Genomic DNA, 20,433 nt, shown 5'->3' with positions numbered 1-20,433 from the left:
GGAGAAGGCTCTCACTGTCCACCCTATCTAACCCCCTGATCATTTTGTATGCCTCTATTAAGTCTCCTCTTAACCTTCTTCTCTCCAACGAAAACAACCTCAAGTCCATCAGCCTTTCCTCATAAGATTTTCCCTCCATACCAGGCAACATCCTGGTAAATCTCCTCTGCACCCGCTCCAAAGCCTCCACATCCTTCCTGTAATGCGGTGACCAGAACTGTACACAATACTCCAAATGCGGCCGTACCAGAGTTTTGTACAGCTGCAACATGACCTCCTGACTCCGGAACTCAATCCCTCTACCAATAAAGGCCAACACTCCATAGGCCTTCTTCACAATCAACCTGGGTGGCAACTTTCAGGGATCTATGTACATGGACGCCTAAATCCCTCTGCTCATCCACACTTCCAAGAACTTTACCATTAGCCAAATATTCTGCATTCCTGTTATTCCTTCCAAAGTGAATCACCTCACACTTCTCTACATTAAACTCCATTTGCCACCTCTCAGCCCAGCTCTGCAGCTTATCTATGTCCCTCTGTAACCTGCTACATCCTTCCACACTGTCGACAACACCACCGACTTTAGTGTCGTCTGCAAATTTACTCACCCACCCATCTGCGCCTTCCTCTAGGTCATTGATAAAAATGACAAACAGCAACGGCCCCAGAACAGATCCTTGTGGTACGCCACTTGTAACTGAACTCCATTCTGAACATTTCCCATCAACCACCGTCCTCTGTCTTCTTTCAGCTAGCCAATTTCTGATCCACATCTCTAAATCACCCTCAATCCCCAGCCTCCGTATTTTCTACAATAGCCTACCGTGGGGAACCTTATCAAACGCTTTACTGAAATCCTACACCACATCAACTGCTCTACCCTCATCTACCTGTTCAGTCACCTTCTCAAAGAACTCAATAAGGTTTGTGAGGCATGACCTACCCTTCACAAAGCCATGCTGACTATCCCTGATCATATTATTCCTATCTAGATGATTATAAATCTTGTCTCTTATAATCCCCTCCAAGACTTTACCCACTACAGACGTGAGGCTCACCGGTCTATAGTTGCCGGGGTTGTCTCTGCTCACCTTTTTGAACAAAGTATGGCCTTATAATTTGATCCATTGTTCCTAATTATGGTACTCCTAGATAGGAGAATCAATGACACAAACGAAAAATGGCTCTATAGCATCCTAACCTTCGCGGCCCAGATGAACATCCTTTGCTCGCGGATTCGTGCTAATTATCCTTCAATTAAGAATTGTCTAAAATTATCATGGAATGCATCCCTATGAAGTTCCTAACTTGCATACTCCATTCTAAATCGGATGCACTCCAAAAAATATGGGACCCCTCTCTCAAATAGGCTCCGCTATGTCTGACTTGCTCCTTCAAGGTTTTCCATAAGTTATGGAGCACCATCTCAAACTCGCTCTACATGTTGGTGTGCACCACATTGCCATGTTTACATGCCCCTATCCTCTTCCCTATTTAGCTTCTCCATTCATTGTACGTATTGTTTGGTCGGTGAAACCAGGTTTAATGATTATGCTGAATTAATTGTGTTGTGTATGAAATTATACCTATTATACTGTATCGGTTTTGAGGGTTTATTGCATTTATAAAATGAAAACTAATAAAAATATATATAAAGTAAAAAAAAAACAAGGCAGAGAGCAAAGGGTGCTGGTGATACAGGTGAACATTAAAAGCAGCAGCATAGCTCAGCAAAAGTATTAAAACTGCTATCAAAGCACTGGGATTTATTTCTAGCAAGGCCCACTTCAAAAATACTTATTTGGATCAAAAGCATTTTGCTACATGATTAGGTCAGGAAGGGAGTTATATAAATGCAAGCCTTGTTATTCTGCCACCTCTCGACATTTGTCTGAGATCATTCCCCTCATATCTCATGGGGAGGTGGTGGCAGTCCAAAGACCCAGGCTTTGGGGACCCGGATTAGAATCCCACAACAGATGGTGAAATTTGAATTCAATAAAAATCGAATCAAAAGTCTAAATGATGACACTGTCGAAAAACCCCATCTGATTCACTAATGTCCTTTAGGGAAGGAAATCTGCTGTCCTTACCTGGTCTGGCCTGTGTGTGACTCCAGACACAGCAAATTGATTGACTCTTAACTGTCCTCTGAAATGGCCTAGCAAGTCCCTCAGCTCAAGAGCAATTAGGGATGGGCAATAAATGGTCACCTAGTCAGTGACTCCCACATCCCATGAATTAATTTAAATAAAGGTGTGTGTGTGTGTGTGTGTGTGTGTGTGTGTGCGTGCCAGGATTATTTTAGTTTTCTGTCCCATCTCTGGCCTTTCATTCCATTGTGCTTGATGGGTTAACTACGCTTCAACAATTGATTAACAGTAGCTGCACAAGTTTATTTTTTGCGTGCAACTAATAAACATAAAAACTTGGGCAATAAGTGACATTTAGAGTTTTCCAGCTTTTCCCGCTGATGGCGGTGAGTTCCCCAGCTTAATTATTTTTCACAAGAACAATGATTTTTAAGCCAAATGTAGTCTTTCTACAGATCATTGTAATTATTCAATTACTTATCATAATTCCAAAATCAGTTACTGGGGTGGTTATAAAAACAGTAGGTGAAGGTTTCTGCCATGCTTTACTGAACCAGTGATTAAAGCGAAATCCTGATCCTATGTAATAAGTGAAACGTGAACAGTGTACGATCAATAAAAATGTTAAAATTTCACAGATCAAACAGACATGTAGTTCAAAAGGTATGTCAATTTTTAATTCAAAATTCTGAACAGCAACAGGCACATATCAAAATATGAATATGGCATCTCTGCCAACAATCTGGTAATGTCCCTAAGCATAACATTGAAGCCTTCATCTCTCAAAGATGGCTGTTGCAACAAATTGTAAACAGAATTCTCTTAAACAGTCCTGAAATACAAGTAACTAAAAAGAAAAAGAGAAAAGCACCAAGTTTGTTTAACTGGAAAATGCCAAACCTAAGATACAGTTCTGCTTACTGTACATAATCAACAACTATTTAAAACATTGTAAAATACAAAATGGAATGTTTGAAGTTTAAAATAACATTTGTAATCTTATCCTACAAAGAGTTCATCTTTTCACATCAAACAAGGCCCACAGGGGAGTAACAATTCACTCGCAAAAGGTCGAGGAACAATGCACTTTTCAAAATAAAAACAGATTTGGTCACTTAGCTTTGTGCATAGTTTTAAGGCATCTGTAGCAATGAGTTTTTCTTCAATCTGGCTGCATGTATTTCACATTTTGAAGAAAACTGAATGGTGAAAGTGGCACTTTGTTCAGATAGACTTATTCTTGGGTACCACCACCACTTGCTCCAGAAACACAGGCAAATATCCTGAGCTGATCTTTATAATGAATTACTGCCACTATCACTGTAAGTGCATGAAAACCACATGTTGGCTTCACCCACTAATCTGTTTTTCTATTTCTTCAACTCTCCCCAAAAAGGCAAAGGCCAGCAGCACTCTTTCCCATTGCTGAAGTAAAGCTTGGTTGTGGTCAAGAGATGAAGGCTGGATTCACAGTGCACTAAAGGAACACCATGGTAGATGGGAGGCTCCCATGGGAACTTAAATGGCATCACAAAGGTTAAAAACGAGCTGCAGCATTTATTTTTGTTCTATCTTCTTACCAAATAGCATTTCCCAAATTAGTGGTTCCTTTTCCACTATGCTTCAAGGCAAGAACCAGAACCAAAGTATCAAAAATACAGCATTGTAAACAAATCTCTGAGGCAGAAAAAGACTGGCTTCTTTGCATGCATTCAGTCACTGCAAAATGACGGGAAGAGAACAAAAACTCTTCTTGTACCAACATCAGAAGATTTTCACTAAGTTCATATTTTAGCCTTTTGAAAAAAACCACAGAAAACCCCAAGTGCAGAAATTCTAAGTATCAGTCTGTATTACAGTATTCAAATTTAAATGGCACTTTCTGGGACACTGCCACCCTCCTCCTTCCAATCCCTTCAGTTTGGCCACCACTGCAGTTTACGTGCTCAATGTCTCACAAAAGCCAACTGAGGTATTTGTGTATTGCTTTATGTTCAGGCCTAGCGAGGGGCAAAGAAGCAATATGTTGCTTTGAAAAAAGCATGGAATTACATTAATGTTGGCACGGGTACACATGCAACCGTGACAGTCGAAGCCTGCAAATATATCTCCACCCCTCCCGACCTAAAGAATTATCCCATCTGCGTTCAACCCAATAGGCTGAAAATTAATTGTCCAGTTCCAGCAGAATGAGCTAGGCGAGTGGGGTAAAATCATTCTTGGCTTTCCTGAGGTAATAATTCAGTTCATTTCCTCGTAATAGAATCAGCATCATCTCCACTCCGGGTATGTTCCTTTAGTAATCCCTTCCAGCTAGCATTATTCAAGCTAAGGTGTCCAAGCATAGTCCGTGACAGTGTGGTGTTGCAGAATCGGGACCACTCCACAAAAAGAGGTTTTGCTACGCAAGTTATAAAACCTGTTACATAAAACAAAACCTTAATTAACGTTAATACAAATTTTTAAATTGACATGTTAAATTTTATATAATGATAAACAGTATTAACTGCAAAGATAAATTAGTATAATTATTATTATTATGACAAGTAGGCTTGCATTATTACCACTGCAATGAAGTTACTGTGAAAAGCCCCTAGTCGCCACATTCCGGCGCCTGTTCGGGTACACTGAGGGAGAATTCAGAATATCCAAGTCACCTAACAGCACGTCTTTTCGGACTTGTGGGAGGAAACCGGAGCATCCGGAGGAAACCCACGCAGACAGGGGGAGAATGTGCAGACTCCGAACAGACAGTGACCCATGCCGGGAATCGAACCTGGGACCCTGGAAAGCAACAGTGCTAACCACTGTGCTACCGTGCCACCCAAATAGTATGTCCAAAGACAGAAAAATAACAATGTTTTGTTGAAAACAAAGAACACAAAAGTAAAGCCACAGGTAAGGAATGTGCCATATACTTCAACACTTGTCACTCCCAAGGCCGTGTAGGTTACTTTTTTTCATTAAAAAAAAGTTTTCAGCTGCAATTCTGAGACAAAAATGCTACCAATGTAAAGCTAATCAAATTGTCAGAGTAATAATATTGACACTATTGTAATTAAGGCTTAAAATAATTAAGTGAAAATAGAACATTTTGAACACCTCCCATCCATTTTCCCTATTTTCTGTTCTGTGATTTTTTACTTCCACTACTTTTTCAAAACTTCCTACTCAAAACTTTCTCCTTTAAATAAAAGCTCAAAATTCAAAACACTGCTGGTTTTGGACCCTGTTTTAGAGATAAGACTGGCTCAATTTCTGAAACTATTTTCTCAAAATCAAGATGCCCCTAACTGATCTTAACTACTGATTGCACCTAAATAAGTGCAGTGGCTGAATGTTACCAATGTCAGCTCTACTGCATTTTGTTGAAACTCAACCACTCACCTATTTGAATATTGGCAACAGTTTCTGTACGGCGATCACATAGCTGACTTATAGCTAGCTTATGCCGCCTTTCAATATCCCCTGAACAGGAAAAAACAGTGTAAATATAAATAGTATCGTGATGATTGCTGCTGCAAAGGTATCCTATTTGTTAGTTCATTATTCGCCCAAACTGAACATTCTGCACCTTTTGCTATTTTTATTTCATTTTACATGAGTAATATGCATTTTTAAAATTATACAGACAAATATAAACCTAAAAATAGATATTATGGCTTGCTTTATCCACAATGTTGAAGATCTTATGAAGTAAAATATATAAAGGGGCATTTTTTTGTTTTAGAATTTTCCTTCATGTAAAACACAAGACGTTTAATTTTGTGAGACATGGTTAGTGCAGTAAATTGATAAAGCTATTTGCATGAGAGTGATACCAGTTTCATAGAATCCTTACAATACAGAAGGAAGCCATTCAGCCCATCGTGTCTGCACCAACCCTCCAAAAGAGCATCCTATCTAGGCCCATTTCCCACCTACCCCCATCCCCATAACCCTGCGCATTGATCATGGCTAAAGAGGAAACCCATGCAGACACGGGGAGAACATGAAAACTCCACACAGTCACTTGAGGTCGGAATCGAACCCGGGTTCTTGGCGCTGTGAAGCAGCAGTGCTAACTACTGTGCCACCCCAGATAAACTCCAGAGATGAGAGCACATAATGACCCGAGATGCTAACTCTGGTTACATTCCCCACAAATGTTGCCTGGTCTGCTGAGTATTTCCTGCATTTTCTATTTTTATCTTTGAAGTTGTCCCTGGGTGTGCCATCTGTGATGAGCTGTATTCCTGGAGGTTGGCAGTTAAGAGATCAAGTTAACTTTGCAATTCCCTCCCCCAATATTCAGCTGCCTCAGGAGGATAGCTAGGATCATGCTTAAGGAACATGAGATCTTATAGGGTTGCATTCGATGAGCTTGAGGAGAAGATTGCCTCTGACTTAAATTGGCCAATTCTTACATTTTTGGGAGGTGATTTGGGGCATACAGGCCCAAGACAAGGCTCCAGGTAATCTAGTACCACAAGGCAGATCTAAATATTCCCCTTTCTGATGAATCCCCTTATCATCTTAAGAACTTATTTTCATATTTTTCCAGCTCCCCTCATCCTCTCTGTAGTGTGGGTTCCAAATTAAACAACCTCTCAGTGGGGCCTGAGAAATAGGATTGGTTTCTTTGGTTTAACTGCCATTCCTCTTCTGCAACCCAATAATCAATTAGCTTATCTGATTGCTGCCAGACTGTGATTTGGTATCTGGAGGGATCAATCTATCATGACCCGAAACACCTTTTCTGAATTTGCTTTGGTTAACAATTTACCATTATTCTTGTAAATCTGCAAGTACCTGGGGCGAAATTCTGCCGAAATGGCGCGATGTCCGCCGACTGGCGCCCAAAACGGCGCCAATCAGACGGGCATCGCGCCGCCCCAAAGGCACGGAATGCTCCGCATCTTTGGGGGCCGAGCCCCAACATTGAGGGGCTAGGCCGGCGCCGGAGGAATTTCCGCCCCGCCAGCTGGCGGAAGCGGCCTTTGTTGCCCCGCCAGCTGGCGCAGAAATGACATGTCGGGGCGGCGCATGCGCGGGAGCGTCAGCGGCCGCTGACAGTTTCCCATGCATGCGCAGTGGAGGGAGTCTCTTCCGCCTCCGCCATGGTGGAGACCGTGGCGGAGGCGGAAGGGAAAGAGTGCCCCGACGGCACAGGCCCGCCCGCGGATCGGTGGGTCCCGATCGCGGGCCAGGCCACCGTGGGGGCACCCCCCGGGGTCAGATCGCCCCGCGCCCCCCCCGCCAGGACCCCGGAGCCCGCCCACACCGCCTTGTCCCGCCATTCAAAAGGTGGTTTAACCCACGCCGGCGGGACAGGCAATTTATCGGCGGGACTTCGGCCCATCCGGGCCGGAGAATCGAGCGGGGGGGCCCGCCAACCTGCGCGGCCCGCCAACCAGCGCGGCCCGATTCCCGCCCAATATCCGGTCCCAGAGACTTCGGCAACCGGCGGGGGCGGGATTCACGGCAGCCCCCGGCGATTCTCCAACCCGGTGGGGGGTCGGAGAATGACACCCCTGGTGTTAGACTCATTTACTGCCCCATCCTCTTCCATATGAATAATTCCTGCTATTTTGATAAATCCTCCAATTATGAGATGAAGGGGCTAATGACATTTCCAATATTCATACATTATAGAAAATTCTGAATTGTTAAAAAAAATATTTTTATTCTCCTTTTTCACATTTCTCCCAAATTTACACCCACCAACAAGAAACAATATGCAGTAACGAATACAATGTCAATCCCCATACCAACAGCAATCCCTTCCTCCCAAACCCCTAAACAGCATCCCCATGTTAACAAACAAAAAACAAAAAGAAATCAGGAATCACCCATAGTTACCATCAACACATAGTACCCCCCCAACCCTCCCAATCCCCCCCCGTAATGTTCGATGTTATCCAATTCTTGAAAGTGCATAATGAATAATGCCCATGAATTGTAGAACACCTCCATCCTTCCCCTCAGTTCAAACTTAACCTTCTCAAGAGTTAAGAATTCCCCCTGCCACGCCAGGGCATGGGGTGGAGAGGTTGCTCTCCATCCCAACAGGATCTGCCTTCGGGCGATCAACGAGGCGAAGGCTACAACATCTGCCTCCGCACCAGTTTCCAATCCTGGCTGGTCAGACACCCAGAATATGGCCTCCCGAGGACCCGGGTCCAGTTTCACGTGCACCACTTTAGAGATTACCCTAAAAACCTCCTTCCAGTAATCCCCCAGCTTTGGTCAGGATCAAAACATATGAACATGATTCGCGGGGCCGCCCAGCAATGTTCACACACATCTTCTACCCCCTCAAAGAGCTGGCTGATCCTCACCCTTGAGGTGTGTTCTATATACCATAGAAAATACTGAATTGCACTGGTCCCTAAAACAAGTCCTATGGATACAGTGTTGTGGAATTATGGGTAGGAATTGTGAAAAGGGTTATTATTTTTGCTTTATTGTTTGTTACTAAAATTCTCTAAATTGAGCCATTTTTCAAACGTACCTTGATGGAAGAATTCTTGGCATACTTTTTCACTCCATTGCTTACTCAGTTTCCAAGGCCGGCACGGGTTACTGATATCTGCACATTTCAGTGCTATCTAGAATAAGAACAAAAATTATTTAATTATTTTCCTCACTTCCACTAGCTTACCATTTTAAGGAAGTTTTTTATTCCACAATTCCAATCACTCAGTGGTTAGCAGCGATAAGATAGCATGCATGAGCAAGAGAAATGCATCAACACTACTCTATCAAACACCGGTAACAATGTACTTTATTCAATTTGAACTAAAAATACTTGCAATTTCCAGAACAATAAAGCAAAACGCCAAAATAATTATTAATCACACATGAAGTGACATCCATTGTATCCCTACGTATCAGGGGGCCATTTAAACCAACGGGTCTGCACCGATGCTCTGAACCCTACCTAGGCCCACTTCCCCGCCCTATCCCCGTCAGCCTGCGCATTGATCATGGCCAATCCATCTAACCTGCACATCCTTGGCCTGTGGGAGGAAACTGGAGCACCCAGAGACAGGGGGAGAATGTGCAAACTCCACAGTTACCCAAGGCCGGAATTGAACCCGGGTCCCTCGTGCAGTGACGCAGCTGTGCTAACTAACCACATCCTGAAGAATATTTGAACACCTTAGTCCATTGTGGTGATCCTCAGAAGCAGAGGTTGGAGAGGAAGATGAGACACACAAAAATGAAGATGGGAACAATGCAAGGAATTAAGTACACGCGTACAGGGGAATGGTAGAAGAAAAAGGAGGCCTTGTAGTGCGGTATGGTACCCTAATAATGGACCAGAAGCTCCGGGTTAGAGTCTAATGCCAGAATGTGTTGGCCACAGGAGCATTCAACATGGTTCAACGGGCTGATAATCAGCTTGGAAATTCTTCCACCGCTTCCCCCACTATTCCTCAAAGAGTTGTTTTTTTTTTTATTAAAGTGCAGTATATGGGTGTGAAGAGATGCTAACAACATGGAAGAAACACAGGTAGCTAGTACAGGAGACCCACAAAGAATGTAAGGGTCACACCCATGCACAAATTGAACAGTTACATAAATGGAAACAATGGATTAAATGCACATAGGAGGATTTGACATACAGAAGTGACAGCAAAATCCCTCACATGTACAAAATACAACGGGGAAGAAAACACAAACAGAGGAGAAGACAAGGCAGAAAGAGAAGTGGAAAGAGACAAAACAACCCACAGCAGTTGAGAGCACACACATAAAAGCACAGAAGAGACACATTAGGAGTAAGAGACAGACCATCACGGACATAAATTGACAAAATGTCTGGCAACACACAGAGAACATAGAATATTACAGCGCAGTACAGGCCCTTCGGCCCTCGATGTTGCGCCGACCTGTGAAACCACTCTAAAGCCCATCTACACTATTCCATTATCATCCATATGTCTATCCAATGACCATTTGAATGCCCTAAATTAGTGTTGGCGAGTCCACTAGTTGTAGGCAAGGCATTCCACGCCCTTACTACTCTGAGTAAAGAACCTACCTCTGACATATATCTATCTCCCCTAAATTTAAAGCTATGTACCCTCGTGCTAGACATCACCATCCGAGGAAAAAGGCTCTCACTGTCCACCCTATCCAATCCGCTGATCATCTTGTATGCCTCAATTAAGTCACCTCTTAACCTTCTTCTCTCTAACGAAAACAGCCTCAAGTCCCTCAGCCATTCCTCATAAGATCTTCCCTCCATACCAGGCAACATTCTGGTAAATCTCCTCTGCACCCTTTCCAATGCTTCCACATCCTTCCTACAATGCGGCGACCAGAATTGCACGCAATACTCCAAATGCGGCCGTTCCAGAGTTTTGTACAGTTGCAACATGACCTCTAGCTCCGAAACTCAATCCCTCTACCAATAAAAGCTAACACACCGTACGCCTTCTTAACAACCCTCTCAACCTGGGTGGTAACTTTCAGGGATCTATGTACATGGGCACCTAGATCCCTCTGCTCATCCACACTTTCAAGAACTTTACCATTAGCCCAGTACTCTGTCTTCCTGTTATTCCTTCCAAAATGAATCACCTCACACTTTTCTACATTAAACTCCATTTGCCACCTCTCAGCCCAGCGCTGCAGCTTATCTATGTCCCTCTGTAACTTGTAACATCTTTCCGCACTGTCCACAACTCCACCGACTTGTGTCATCTGCAAATTTACTCACCCATCCTTCTACGCCCTCCTCCAGGTAATTTATAAAAATGACAAACAGCAGTGGCCCCAAAATAGATCCCTGTGGTACACCACTAGTAACTGGACTCCAGCCTGAACATTTCCCATCAACCACCACCCTTTGTCTTCTTCCAGCTAGCCAATTTCTGATCCAAACTGCTAAATCACCCTGAATCCAATGCCTCCGTATTTTCTGCAGTAGCCTACCGTGGGGAACCTCATCAAACGCTTTACTGAAATCCATATACACCACATCAACTGCTTTACCCTCGTCCATCTGTTTGGTCACCTTCTCAAAGAACTCAATAAGGTTTGTGAGGCACGACCTACCCTTCACAAAACCGTGTTGACTATCTCTAATCAAATTATTCCTTTCCAGATGATTATACATCCTATCTCTTATAAACCTTTCCAAGATTTTGCCCACAACAAAAGTAAGGCTCACTGGTCTATAGTTACCAGCGTTGTCTCTACTCCCCTTTTTGAACAAAGGGACAACATTTGCTATCCTCCAGTCTTCTGGCACTATTCCTGTAGACAAAGATGGCTTAAAGATCAAAGCCAAAGGTTCAGCAATCTCCTCCCTAGCTTCCCAGAGAATCCTAGGATAAATCCCATCCGACCCAGGGGACTTATCTATTTCCACACTTTCCAGAATTGCTAACACCTCCTCCTTATGAACCTCAAGACCTTCTAGTCTAGTAGCCTGAATCTCAGTATTCTCCTCGACAACATTGTCTTTTTCCTGTGTGAATACTGACAAAAAATATTCATTTAGCACCTCTCCTATCTCCTCGGACTCCACGCACAACTTCCCATTACTGTCCTTGATTGGCCCTACTCTTACCCTAGTCATTCTTTTATTCCTGACATATCTATAGAAAGCCTTAGGGTTACCCTTGATCCTACCTGCCAAAGACTTCTCATGTCCCCTCCTGGCTCTTCCCAGCTCTCTCTTTAGGTCCTTCCTAGCTAACTTGTAACTCTCGAGCGCCCTAACTGAACCTTCATGTCTCATCTTTACATAAGCCTCCTTCTTCCTCTTGACAAGTGTTTCGACTGCTTTAGTAAACCACGGTTCCCTTGCTCGACCACTTCCTCCCTGCCTGACAGGTACATACTTATCAAAGACATGCAGTAACTGTTCCTTGAACAAGCTCCACATTTCCATTGTGCCCATCCCCTGCAGTTTTCCTCTCCATCCGATGCATCCTAAGTCTTGCCTTATCGCATCATAATTGCCTTTCCCCCAGATATAACTCTTGCCCTGCGGTATATACCTATCCCTTTCCATCACTAATGTAAACGTAATCGAATTGTGGTCACTATCACCAAAGTGCTCACCTACCTCCAAATCCAACACCTGTCCTGGTTCATTACTCAGTACCAAATCCAATATGGCCTCACCTCTCGTTGGCCTATCTACATACTGTGTCAGGAAACCCTCCTGCACACATTGGACAAAAACGGACCCATCTAAAGTACTCGAACACTACAGTTTCCAGTCAATATTTGGAAAGTTAAAGTCCCCCATAACAACTACCCTGTTGCTTTCGCTCCTATCCAGAATCACCTTTGCAATCCTTTCCTCTACATCTCTGGAACTTTTCGGAGGCCTATAGAAAACCCCTAACAGAGTGACCTCCCCTTTCCTGTTTCTAACCTCAGCCCATACTATCTCAGTAGACGAGTCCTCATCAAACGTCCTTTCTGCCACCGTAATACCTTCCTTGACTAACAATGCCACCCCTCCCCCTCTTTTACCACCTTCCCTGAGCTTACTGAAATATCTAAACCCTGGCACCTGCAACAACCATTCCTGTCCCTGCTCTATCCATGACTCCGAAATGGCCACAACATCAAAGTCCCAGGTACCAACCCATGCCGCAAGTTCACCCACCTTATTCCGGATGCACCTGGCATTGAAGAAGACACACTTTAAACCACCTTCCGGCACACTCCTGAAACTTTGAAACCTTACTCATGACCTCACTACTCTCAACCTCCTGTATACTGGAGCTACAATTCAGGTTCCCAAGCCCCTGCTGAGAAGTTGGGGTGTGGCTTCAATAATACTGAATTCTTTTGCCTGGATCTTGCTCCTAAATATTTGAGAAATGCCATTTCCTTTCAAATGTAGTACTGAGCCGGCTTACAGGCACATAAAAAATGAAAGAGAGGAAGTCAGAACTGTTAATCATTTAGACTACATCAAATGTCCAGGCTGCATATAAATGTCAAGTCACCCTAGGTCTGAATAAATGTTAGATATTGAATATTAAAACAAAAACATTAGAAAGATTTCAACAAAAAAATAAAAATAAAAAATAAATTAAAAAAAAAAAAAAATTTTTAAATATAAAATGAGTACCCAATTCTTTCTTTCCAATTAAGGGCCAATTTAGCATCTTTGGGTTGTGGAGGTAGACCCAAGCAGACATGGGGAGAATGTGCAAACACCACATGGACAGTGACCCAGGGCCAGGATCAAGGGCAGTCACTCACCTCACCTCCTTAATTCATAGCCCCCGTTTGCACCAAGGCTGTAATGGAGTTTGGAGCAGGGCGGTCCTGCCAGGACCCAAACTGAGTGTCAGTGGCGAGCAAGTGCTGCTATATAGTGATGGCAATAACCCCTTTACTAAATGACTGGAGAGAAGAGTGTTCAGACATGGATTGCATCACTCCTGCCTGATGTGGGCAACATATCAAAGCAATTTTCGATTTTGTCAGGTAACTATACTGGACCAGAGACTAGTTTTGGAACACAAATCGTCAGCATTAAAGCTTGGAAGTTGTCGGGGCCCATAGTCAGTGCTACATTCAGTGTCTCCTGTTAATGGCGCTACATCAGCGCCATTTCATGGCGTGAATCCAATTGTCTAAAGATAGGCATCTGTGATACTGCGGACCTTGGGAGGAGGAAGAATTTAATCATTTACTTCGCATTGCTGGATGAGAGAACATGGTTGCAAATGCTTCAGAAGCTTGGTTCTTTCATTCATGAGCCGGGCTCTACCATCATTGAGAATGAGGATTTTCATGAAGCCACCTCCTCCCATTGCTTATTTAATTATCCACAACCATTATTCACAACTGAATCAGACAAGATTATAGAGATTTAATCTGATCGATTATTTAAGAGTCCTGTTTACAGCTTGCTGCTTCTGTTGGTTAGCTTGCCTCCAGACTGGTGTTGTAGCCTCACCAAGTTGGCATCTCGTTAAGGTACACCTGGTACTTCTCACTCTTTGAATCATGCCTTGTCATCTGGCTTGGTAGTAATGGTAGAATGAGAGATATGCTAAGCCATGAGGATACAGGCGGTGTTGAATACAATTCTACTGCTGCTAATGGCCCACAGTGCCTCATGGATGTCCCATTCTGCATTTATCTTTGTAGCATGGTGTTCGTGGAGCGTGTTCTCAGTGTTGAGATGGGATTTCATCTCCACAAGAACTGTGAGGTAGTCACTTGTATCAATACTGTCAAGGGCAGATCCATCTGCGTCAATGGATTAGTGAGTTATAGTAGGTTTTTCCCTTGTGGTGATTCTCTCATGCCCACTAGCAGTATACACTTCAAAATGCAGCCAGCTTGGTCAGTAGTTTGTGCTATTGAGCCATTCTTGGTGATGGGCATTGAACTTCAATAGTCCTGCACCCAGAGTACATTCTGTGTCCTCGGTACTTTGTCCAAGTACTTTGGAGGAGCACTGATTCATCAGCTAAGGGAGGCAGTATTTTGCAATCAGCAAGATGTTTCCTTATCCATGTTTTAATAATAATAATAATCTTTCTTAGTGTCACAAGTAAGCTTACATTAACACTGCAATGAAGTTACTGTGAAAATCCCCTAGTCGCCACACTCCGGCGCCTGTTCGGGTACACGGAGGAAGAATTCAGAATGTCCAATTCACCTAACAAGCACGTCTTTCGGGAGGAAACCGGAGCACCTGGAGAAAACCCACACAAACAAGGGGAGAATGTGCAGATTCCACACAGACAGTGATCCAAGCAGGAATCGAACCTGGGACCCTGGCGCTGTGAAGCAAGTGCTAACCATTGTGGCTACCTTGCTCCCTGATGTCATGAAAATTCATTGGGCCACTCCCTCCCAGCTATACCACGTTGCTCCCACCTCTGATAGGGTGGCGATGAAGGATTCTGGGACATTGGCTGAAAAGTATGATTCAGTAGGACTGTTGCTTGATTAGCCCATGTGACAGTTCTCCAATTTTGGCAGATGTCCCCCAGATGTTCATGAAAACGACTTTGCAGGAATGTCTTGGGTGGATGTGCCTTTGCCATTTCCAGTGCTTAGGAGATGTAGATGGCCTTTCTGATCTTATTCTTTTTGTTATGGTTTGACACAACAAAATGGTTTACTAGGCCATTTCAGAGGCCTGTTAAGAATCAACCATAGAATCCACAGAATTCCTACAGTGCAGAAGCAGGCCATTTGGCTCATGGAGTCTGCACCTACCCTCTGAAAGAACACCATACCTAGGCCCACTGCCTCGCCCTATCCCCCATAACCCCACATGACCTCCACATCTTTGGACTGTGGGAGGAAACAGGAGCACCTGGAGAAAACCCACACAGACACAGGGGAGCCTGCAAACTCTACACAGACCCCAAGGCCGGAATTGAACCCAGATCCCTGGCACTGAGGCAGCAGTGCTAACCGCAGTGCCACCACATGGTTGAGAGTCTAAAATCACATTTGTAGAGGTAAACTACATAGTCCAGCATTGTAACTGGTGAATGTGGAACGATTTAAGTTAAGCTTGCCCTTGGGTGATGAGAGGGTGGGTGGGGGACAAGGGCGGGTTGCAGTGGAAACACAACTACTTAAATCTTTAACTCCAGATAGAAGGTTTCAAATAAGGTTACCTGCAGCATGAAATGTCGCTGACCGGCATTATCTAAACATAGGTCGCTCATGTCCAAGTGAGTTCGGAGTTGTGACAGAAACTCATTCTGGCGGGTTATGTCTGTCGCTAGAATTAGGGAACCCAACTGGTGTCCCAATTGATAGCTTCAACAAAAAAAACAAAAAAAAAGTAATATACTGTAAACATTTGACTAAATCTTTAAAAAAGCACTTTTGTTGAGGTAACATTCCTGGGAACTCTTTTATACAAAGACTGCAATTGACAAGATACAAATAGATTAACCTTTTAATTTCAGTTTGATAACAGAGGTAAATTCTAATGGAAACAGCCTCCCAAATACCACTTGAGCATAAATGGAGATAAGACTGGAATCAACGCTTTGCAAATCTCTATTTCTATCTGCACATGGACTGCATGAATCAACAGCATACAGTTAGATTTACCCATTTATACCAAGCCACATGTGGCCTTGAGATTTTGCCATCATTTCTTAATTACCTTCAGCAGTATTCTCTACATGATTTGACAAGGATCTTCCAATCTTTTTCCCATTAAGAAGAATTTTGTTATTAGGAAACCCAACTACATGACCAAACACAAAGGTAAAGGGGAATATCAAGGGTAGTAGATTTGGCACTTAAATCTAGAGCATCATCAGTGCTGAAGCAATGGGGACAAATGCCAGAAACAGCTATACTGTCTCGAATGTTAGTCTACATTTATATCAGTTTGTGGTGCAAGAGCTCTGCTCAGTAAGTTCACAGTAGGAAACACATCTGGAAAATAATTTCTCTCTATCTGGATTCTAAATATCTTTCTGTAGATTGTTGATATTCTGTGCAATTTTACACTCATCCACATAAGGAGATACAACAGATGCCCAAAAGCTTTCTGAGCAAAGAGATGGAGGTTTTAAAGCAGAGAGTTGGAGAGGGCATTCCAAACTTTAGAATTCAGGTGGTTGAAGGCATAGCCACCAATGGTGAAGCAAAAAAAAAAAAAAAAAAAAAAAAGAAACTGGAGATGGACAAGGGGCTAGAATTGAAGGAATGCAGAGATCTTGGGAGGTTTGCAGGGCTGGGAGGTTTGCAGGGCTGGAAGAAGTTAAGAGATTGTGAGAAGAGAGTTCATGAAAGAATTCGAAAATATGGCTGCCCATTTTAAAATAAACACATTGCTGGACCAAGAACTAATGTGCGTCAACAATCACAGGAATGATGGGTGTACAGGAATTGGTGCAATACAGGCACAAAGTTTTGGATGAGCCCAAGTTTATATATGCATGAAAGTGGGAAACCAGCCAGGAGAAAATTGAAATAGTTAAGCCCATAGGTAACAAAAGCAAGGAATTTTACTGTCACCAAAGCAGTTTTAATATCTAGACCGGAAACTAGGGCACCAGGTTGGTGGGCTAACAAGCTGCACACCTCCAAATAAAAGCTGGACAGATATCTGGAGGTGGCTTGCTGATGGCCGACTGGAGAATCCATTATATATCCCATACTTATCCATTCCCCACCCATCAGAGGCACAGGGATCAGTCTTTGGGGGGTTTCCTCTCTACAGTGGTGGCCTGGCAGCTGTAACACAGTCTATTTTTTAAAATGGTAGCTTCTTCAGTGGGCACCTCGATGAAGGCTCATTTGTGGCCCCATTCCCATAGTGGCAGAGTCAATCTCTGTCACTAGGCTGCCACCCTTTGAGTGTTGCAGACCCTCTGGTTGGGCTACAGCCTCAGGAACCCATCCGCCTTCTTTAATTGGATGACAGACCCGGAAGCAGCCAATTAGGAAGATGCCTGAAGGTGCTCAGTCAACAAGTGTGGGATCGGGACCCAGAAATGGTCCATTCTTATCGTGGATAAGATTCAGTTCATGGAATCAGAAACTCAACCTAGGATCAGATAGGATGCCAAAAGTTTGGACATGACGGATGTTGAGGTCAGGGATAGGTATGTGAACTCTCTTGAGAACGTCAATATATCAAAGGAGGAAGTGTTAAGTTGCATAAATTGCATTAAGGTAGACAAGTTCCCGAGGCCGGATGGGATCTACCCCAGGTTACTGCGGGAGGCAAGGGGAGAAATAGCTGGGGCCTTAACAGATATCTTCACATCCTCTTTGACCACAGGTAAGGTTCCAGAGGACTGGAGAATAGCCAATGTTATTCCCTTGTTTAAGAAAGGGAGCAGGGACAATCCAGCAATTATAGGCCGGTGAACCTGACATCAGTGGTGGGGAAGCTTTTGGAAAAGATACTGAGGGACAGGATGTATGCACATTTGGAGGAAAATGGACTATTAGCGGCAGGTAGCATGGTTTTGAATGGGGAAAGTCATGTCTCACCAACTTGATTGCGTTTTTTGAAGAGGTGACAAAGAAAATTGATGAGGGAAGGACTGTGGATGTAGTTTATATGGACTTTAGTAAGGCTTTGACAAGGTCCCACATGGCAGACTGGTACAAAAACTAAAATCACATGGGATTCGGGGTGGGCTGGCTCGATGGATACAGAACTGGCTTGATTATAGAAGACAGAGTAGCGGTGGAAGGGTGTTTTTCTGAATGGAGATCTGTAGCTAGTGGTGTTCCGAGGGATCAGAGCTGGGACCTCTGTTGTTTGTAGTATATACAAATGATCTGGAGAAAAGTGTGGGCGATCGGATTAGCAGGTTTGCGAATGGCACGATGATTGGTGGAGTTGCTGATAGTGCCGAGGATAAACAGGACATAAATAGATTGGAGATTTGGACACAGAAATGGCAGATGGTGTTTAACCCAGACAAATGCGAGGTGTTGCATTTTGGTGGATCAAATCTAGGTATCAATTATACTGTAAATGGCAGAACTCTTAGGAACATTTACAGAGAGATCTGGGCGTGCATGTCCACAGTTCCCTAAAAGTGGCAACATAGGTGGCCATGGTGATTAACAAGGCATATGGCATGCTTGCATTCATCAGCCAGAGCAGTTGAGTACAAGAGTTGGGAAATCATGTTGCAGCTATATAAAATCTTGGTCATGTCACATTTGGAGTATTGCATGCAGTTCTGGTCACCACATTATAAGGATGTGGAAGTTTTGGAGAGAGTGCAAAGAAGGTTCACCAGGATGTTGCCTGGTCTCGAGGGTGTTGGCTATGAGGAGAGGTTGAATAAACTAGGATTGTTTTCACTGGAAAGACGGAGGCTGAGAGGAGACCTGAAAGAGGTCCACAAAATTCTGAGAGGCATAGACAGGGTGGATACTCAGAGGCTTTTTCCAAGGGTGGCAGTGTCAATTACAAGGAGGCACAGGTTCAAGCTGAGAGGGGGAAAGTTTAAGGGAGATGTGCGAGGTACGTTTTTCACGCAGAATGGTGGGTGCCTGGAACATGCTGCCAGAGGCTGTGGTGGAAGCAGGCACATTAGCAACATTTAAGAGGCATCAGGATGGATACATGAATAGGGAGGAAATAGAGGGATACGGACTGAGTAAGGGCAGAAGGTTCTTTTTAAAATTAGGGCATCATGATCGGCACAGGCTTGGAGGGCCTGTTCCTCTGCTGCACTTTTCTTTGTTCTTTGCCCATGGTATTACAGAGAAAGTGACAATATGGGCAGACGATGGTTAAAGGACAAAACGTGGAAAATAAAAGAGGCATTTCTCAGATTGCCATATGTAGTTAGTGAAATGTCCAGGAAGAACTGGAATACAGAAGTAAAAAGAAAAACATTCTGGCTCTCCTTTTCAGTTAACAAAGGTTTAAACGCATTTAAAAGTTGGAACATTTGGCAATCATCTTAGATTGAAAGTAAAGTTGACTAAAATAAGTTTGAACTTCTGGATATATATCAAATCCAATTTCGTAGAAATTATTAATTTCTAAACATGCATTGAATGCATTGACAAATTCGTTCAGAAACAAGTCAAATTTGTAGACAATTATTTAGCGAAACATCAGATACATACCTTTCCTCAACTGAAAGATGTGAAAATAATTTTGATTCCTGCAGCACACACACTGCTGATTTCCAATGATGGTTTTCTAACACAGAGGTATTCTGAGTGAAGAAAAGACAATTAGTGGTTACGGAAAAACAGAACTTCTGTGATCTAGGCAGTTATTCTGTTAGTTAAAAACTCAACTTTCCAATCAAAATGATCTTAATCGCTTGTCACTGAACATCTTCAAAAGTATTAACAATTTATTCTGTTGAATACCAATTATGACTGGCAAAACAAAGGCACTTTGAGATACCGCAAAATTTAAATTGGGAAACTTCAGGGACAACATTAATAAATAAATCTTTTGAAAAATCCCACAAATCATTCAATCTAGTACATCAAACACAGATTCATTTCTGCACCTTTTATCCAACTCTGCACAACACTTCTCTTTATATATATTGGAAATGCAATCACACAAAACCATAGCATCATACCAATCTAAATATTGTTCAATATGATATATATTGTCAAAAATAAATCAATACTATTTTACCATGATGAGTGGAATGTTACTCAAATGAAGATCAGATTTGTTCAAAGGAAGCAAAACTATCCACGCTGCAGAATCATTTTCATTCTTTAAATGTAGATCCTCTAAATATCATTAAAAAGCAGCATCAATCCCAGTTGATAAGTCTCAAGCATGACATAAGGGACTACATTCTTTTAAGGCACTTTATGACACAAGGGGTGTTTCAATTGACCATCCTTGCTCTCATGCAATACAAAAAGC

General features: G+C 43.1%; 1 protein-coding gene across 3 annotated transcripts in view; it reads right to left on the bottom strand.

Moving 5' to 3' along the window:
* Window positions 1-2,751: 2,751 nt before the first annotated feature.
* pde7a (phosphodiesterase 7A) overlaps window positions 2,752-20,433 on the bottom strand; it is a 125,811-nt gene continuing 108,129 nt past the window's right edge. For 2 of the 3 annotated variants that reach the window (XM_072467655.1, XM_072467656.1), the window contains 5 exons: window positions 19,662-19,753; window positions 15,710-15,854; window positions 8,590-8,686; window positions 5,484-5,564; window positions 2,752-4,515 (listed from right to left, as the gene is read on the bottom strand). In XM_072467655.1, coding sequence (XP_072323756.1) covers window positions 4,343-4,515; window positions 5,484-5,564; window positions 8,590-8,686; window positions 15,710-15,854; window positions 19,662-19,753 — 588 coding nt within the window. In that variant the 3' untranslated portion in view covers window positions 2,752-4,342. The remainder of the gene's footprint in view (window positions 4,516-5,483; window positions 5,565-8,589; window positions 8,687-15,709; window positions 15,855-19,661; window positions 19,754-20,433) is intronic. The other variant, XM_072467657.1, reaches the window with a different exon arrangement.

This window comes from Scyliorhinus torazame, chromosome 11, assembly GCF_047496885.1.
Source record: "Scyliorhinus torazame isolate Kashiwa2021f chromosome 11, sScyTor2.1, whole genome shotgun sequence".
NCBI lineage: Eukaryota > Metazoa > Chordata > Chondrichthyes > Carcharhiniformes > Scyliorhinidae > Scyliorhinus > Scyliorhinus torazame.
Note: the sequence above shows the minus strand (reverse complement) of the source record. Positions and strands in the feature narration are given on the sequence as shown.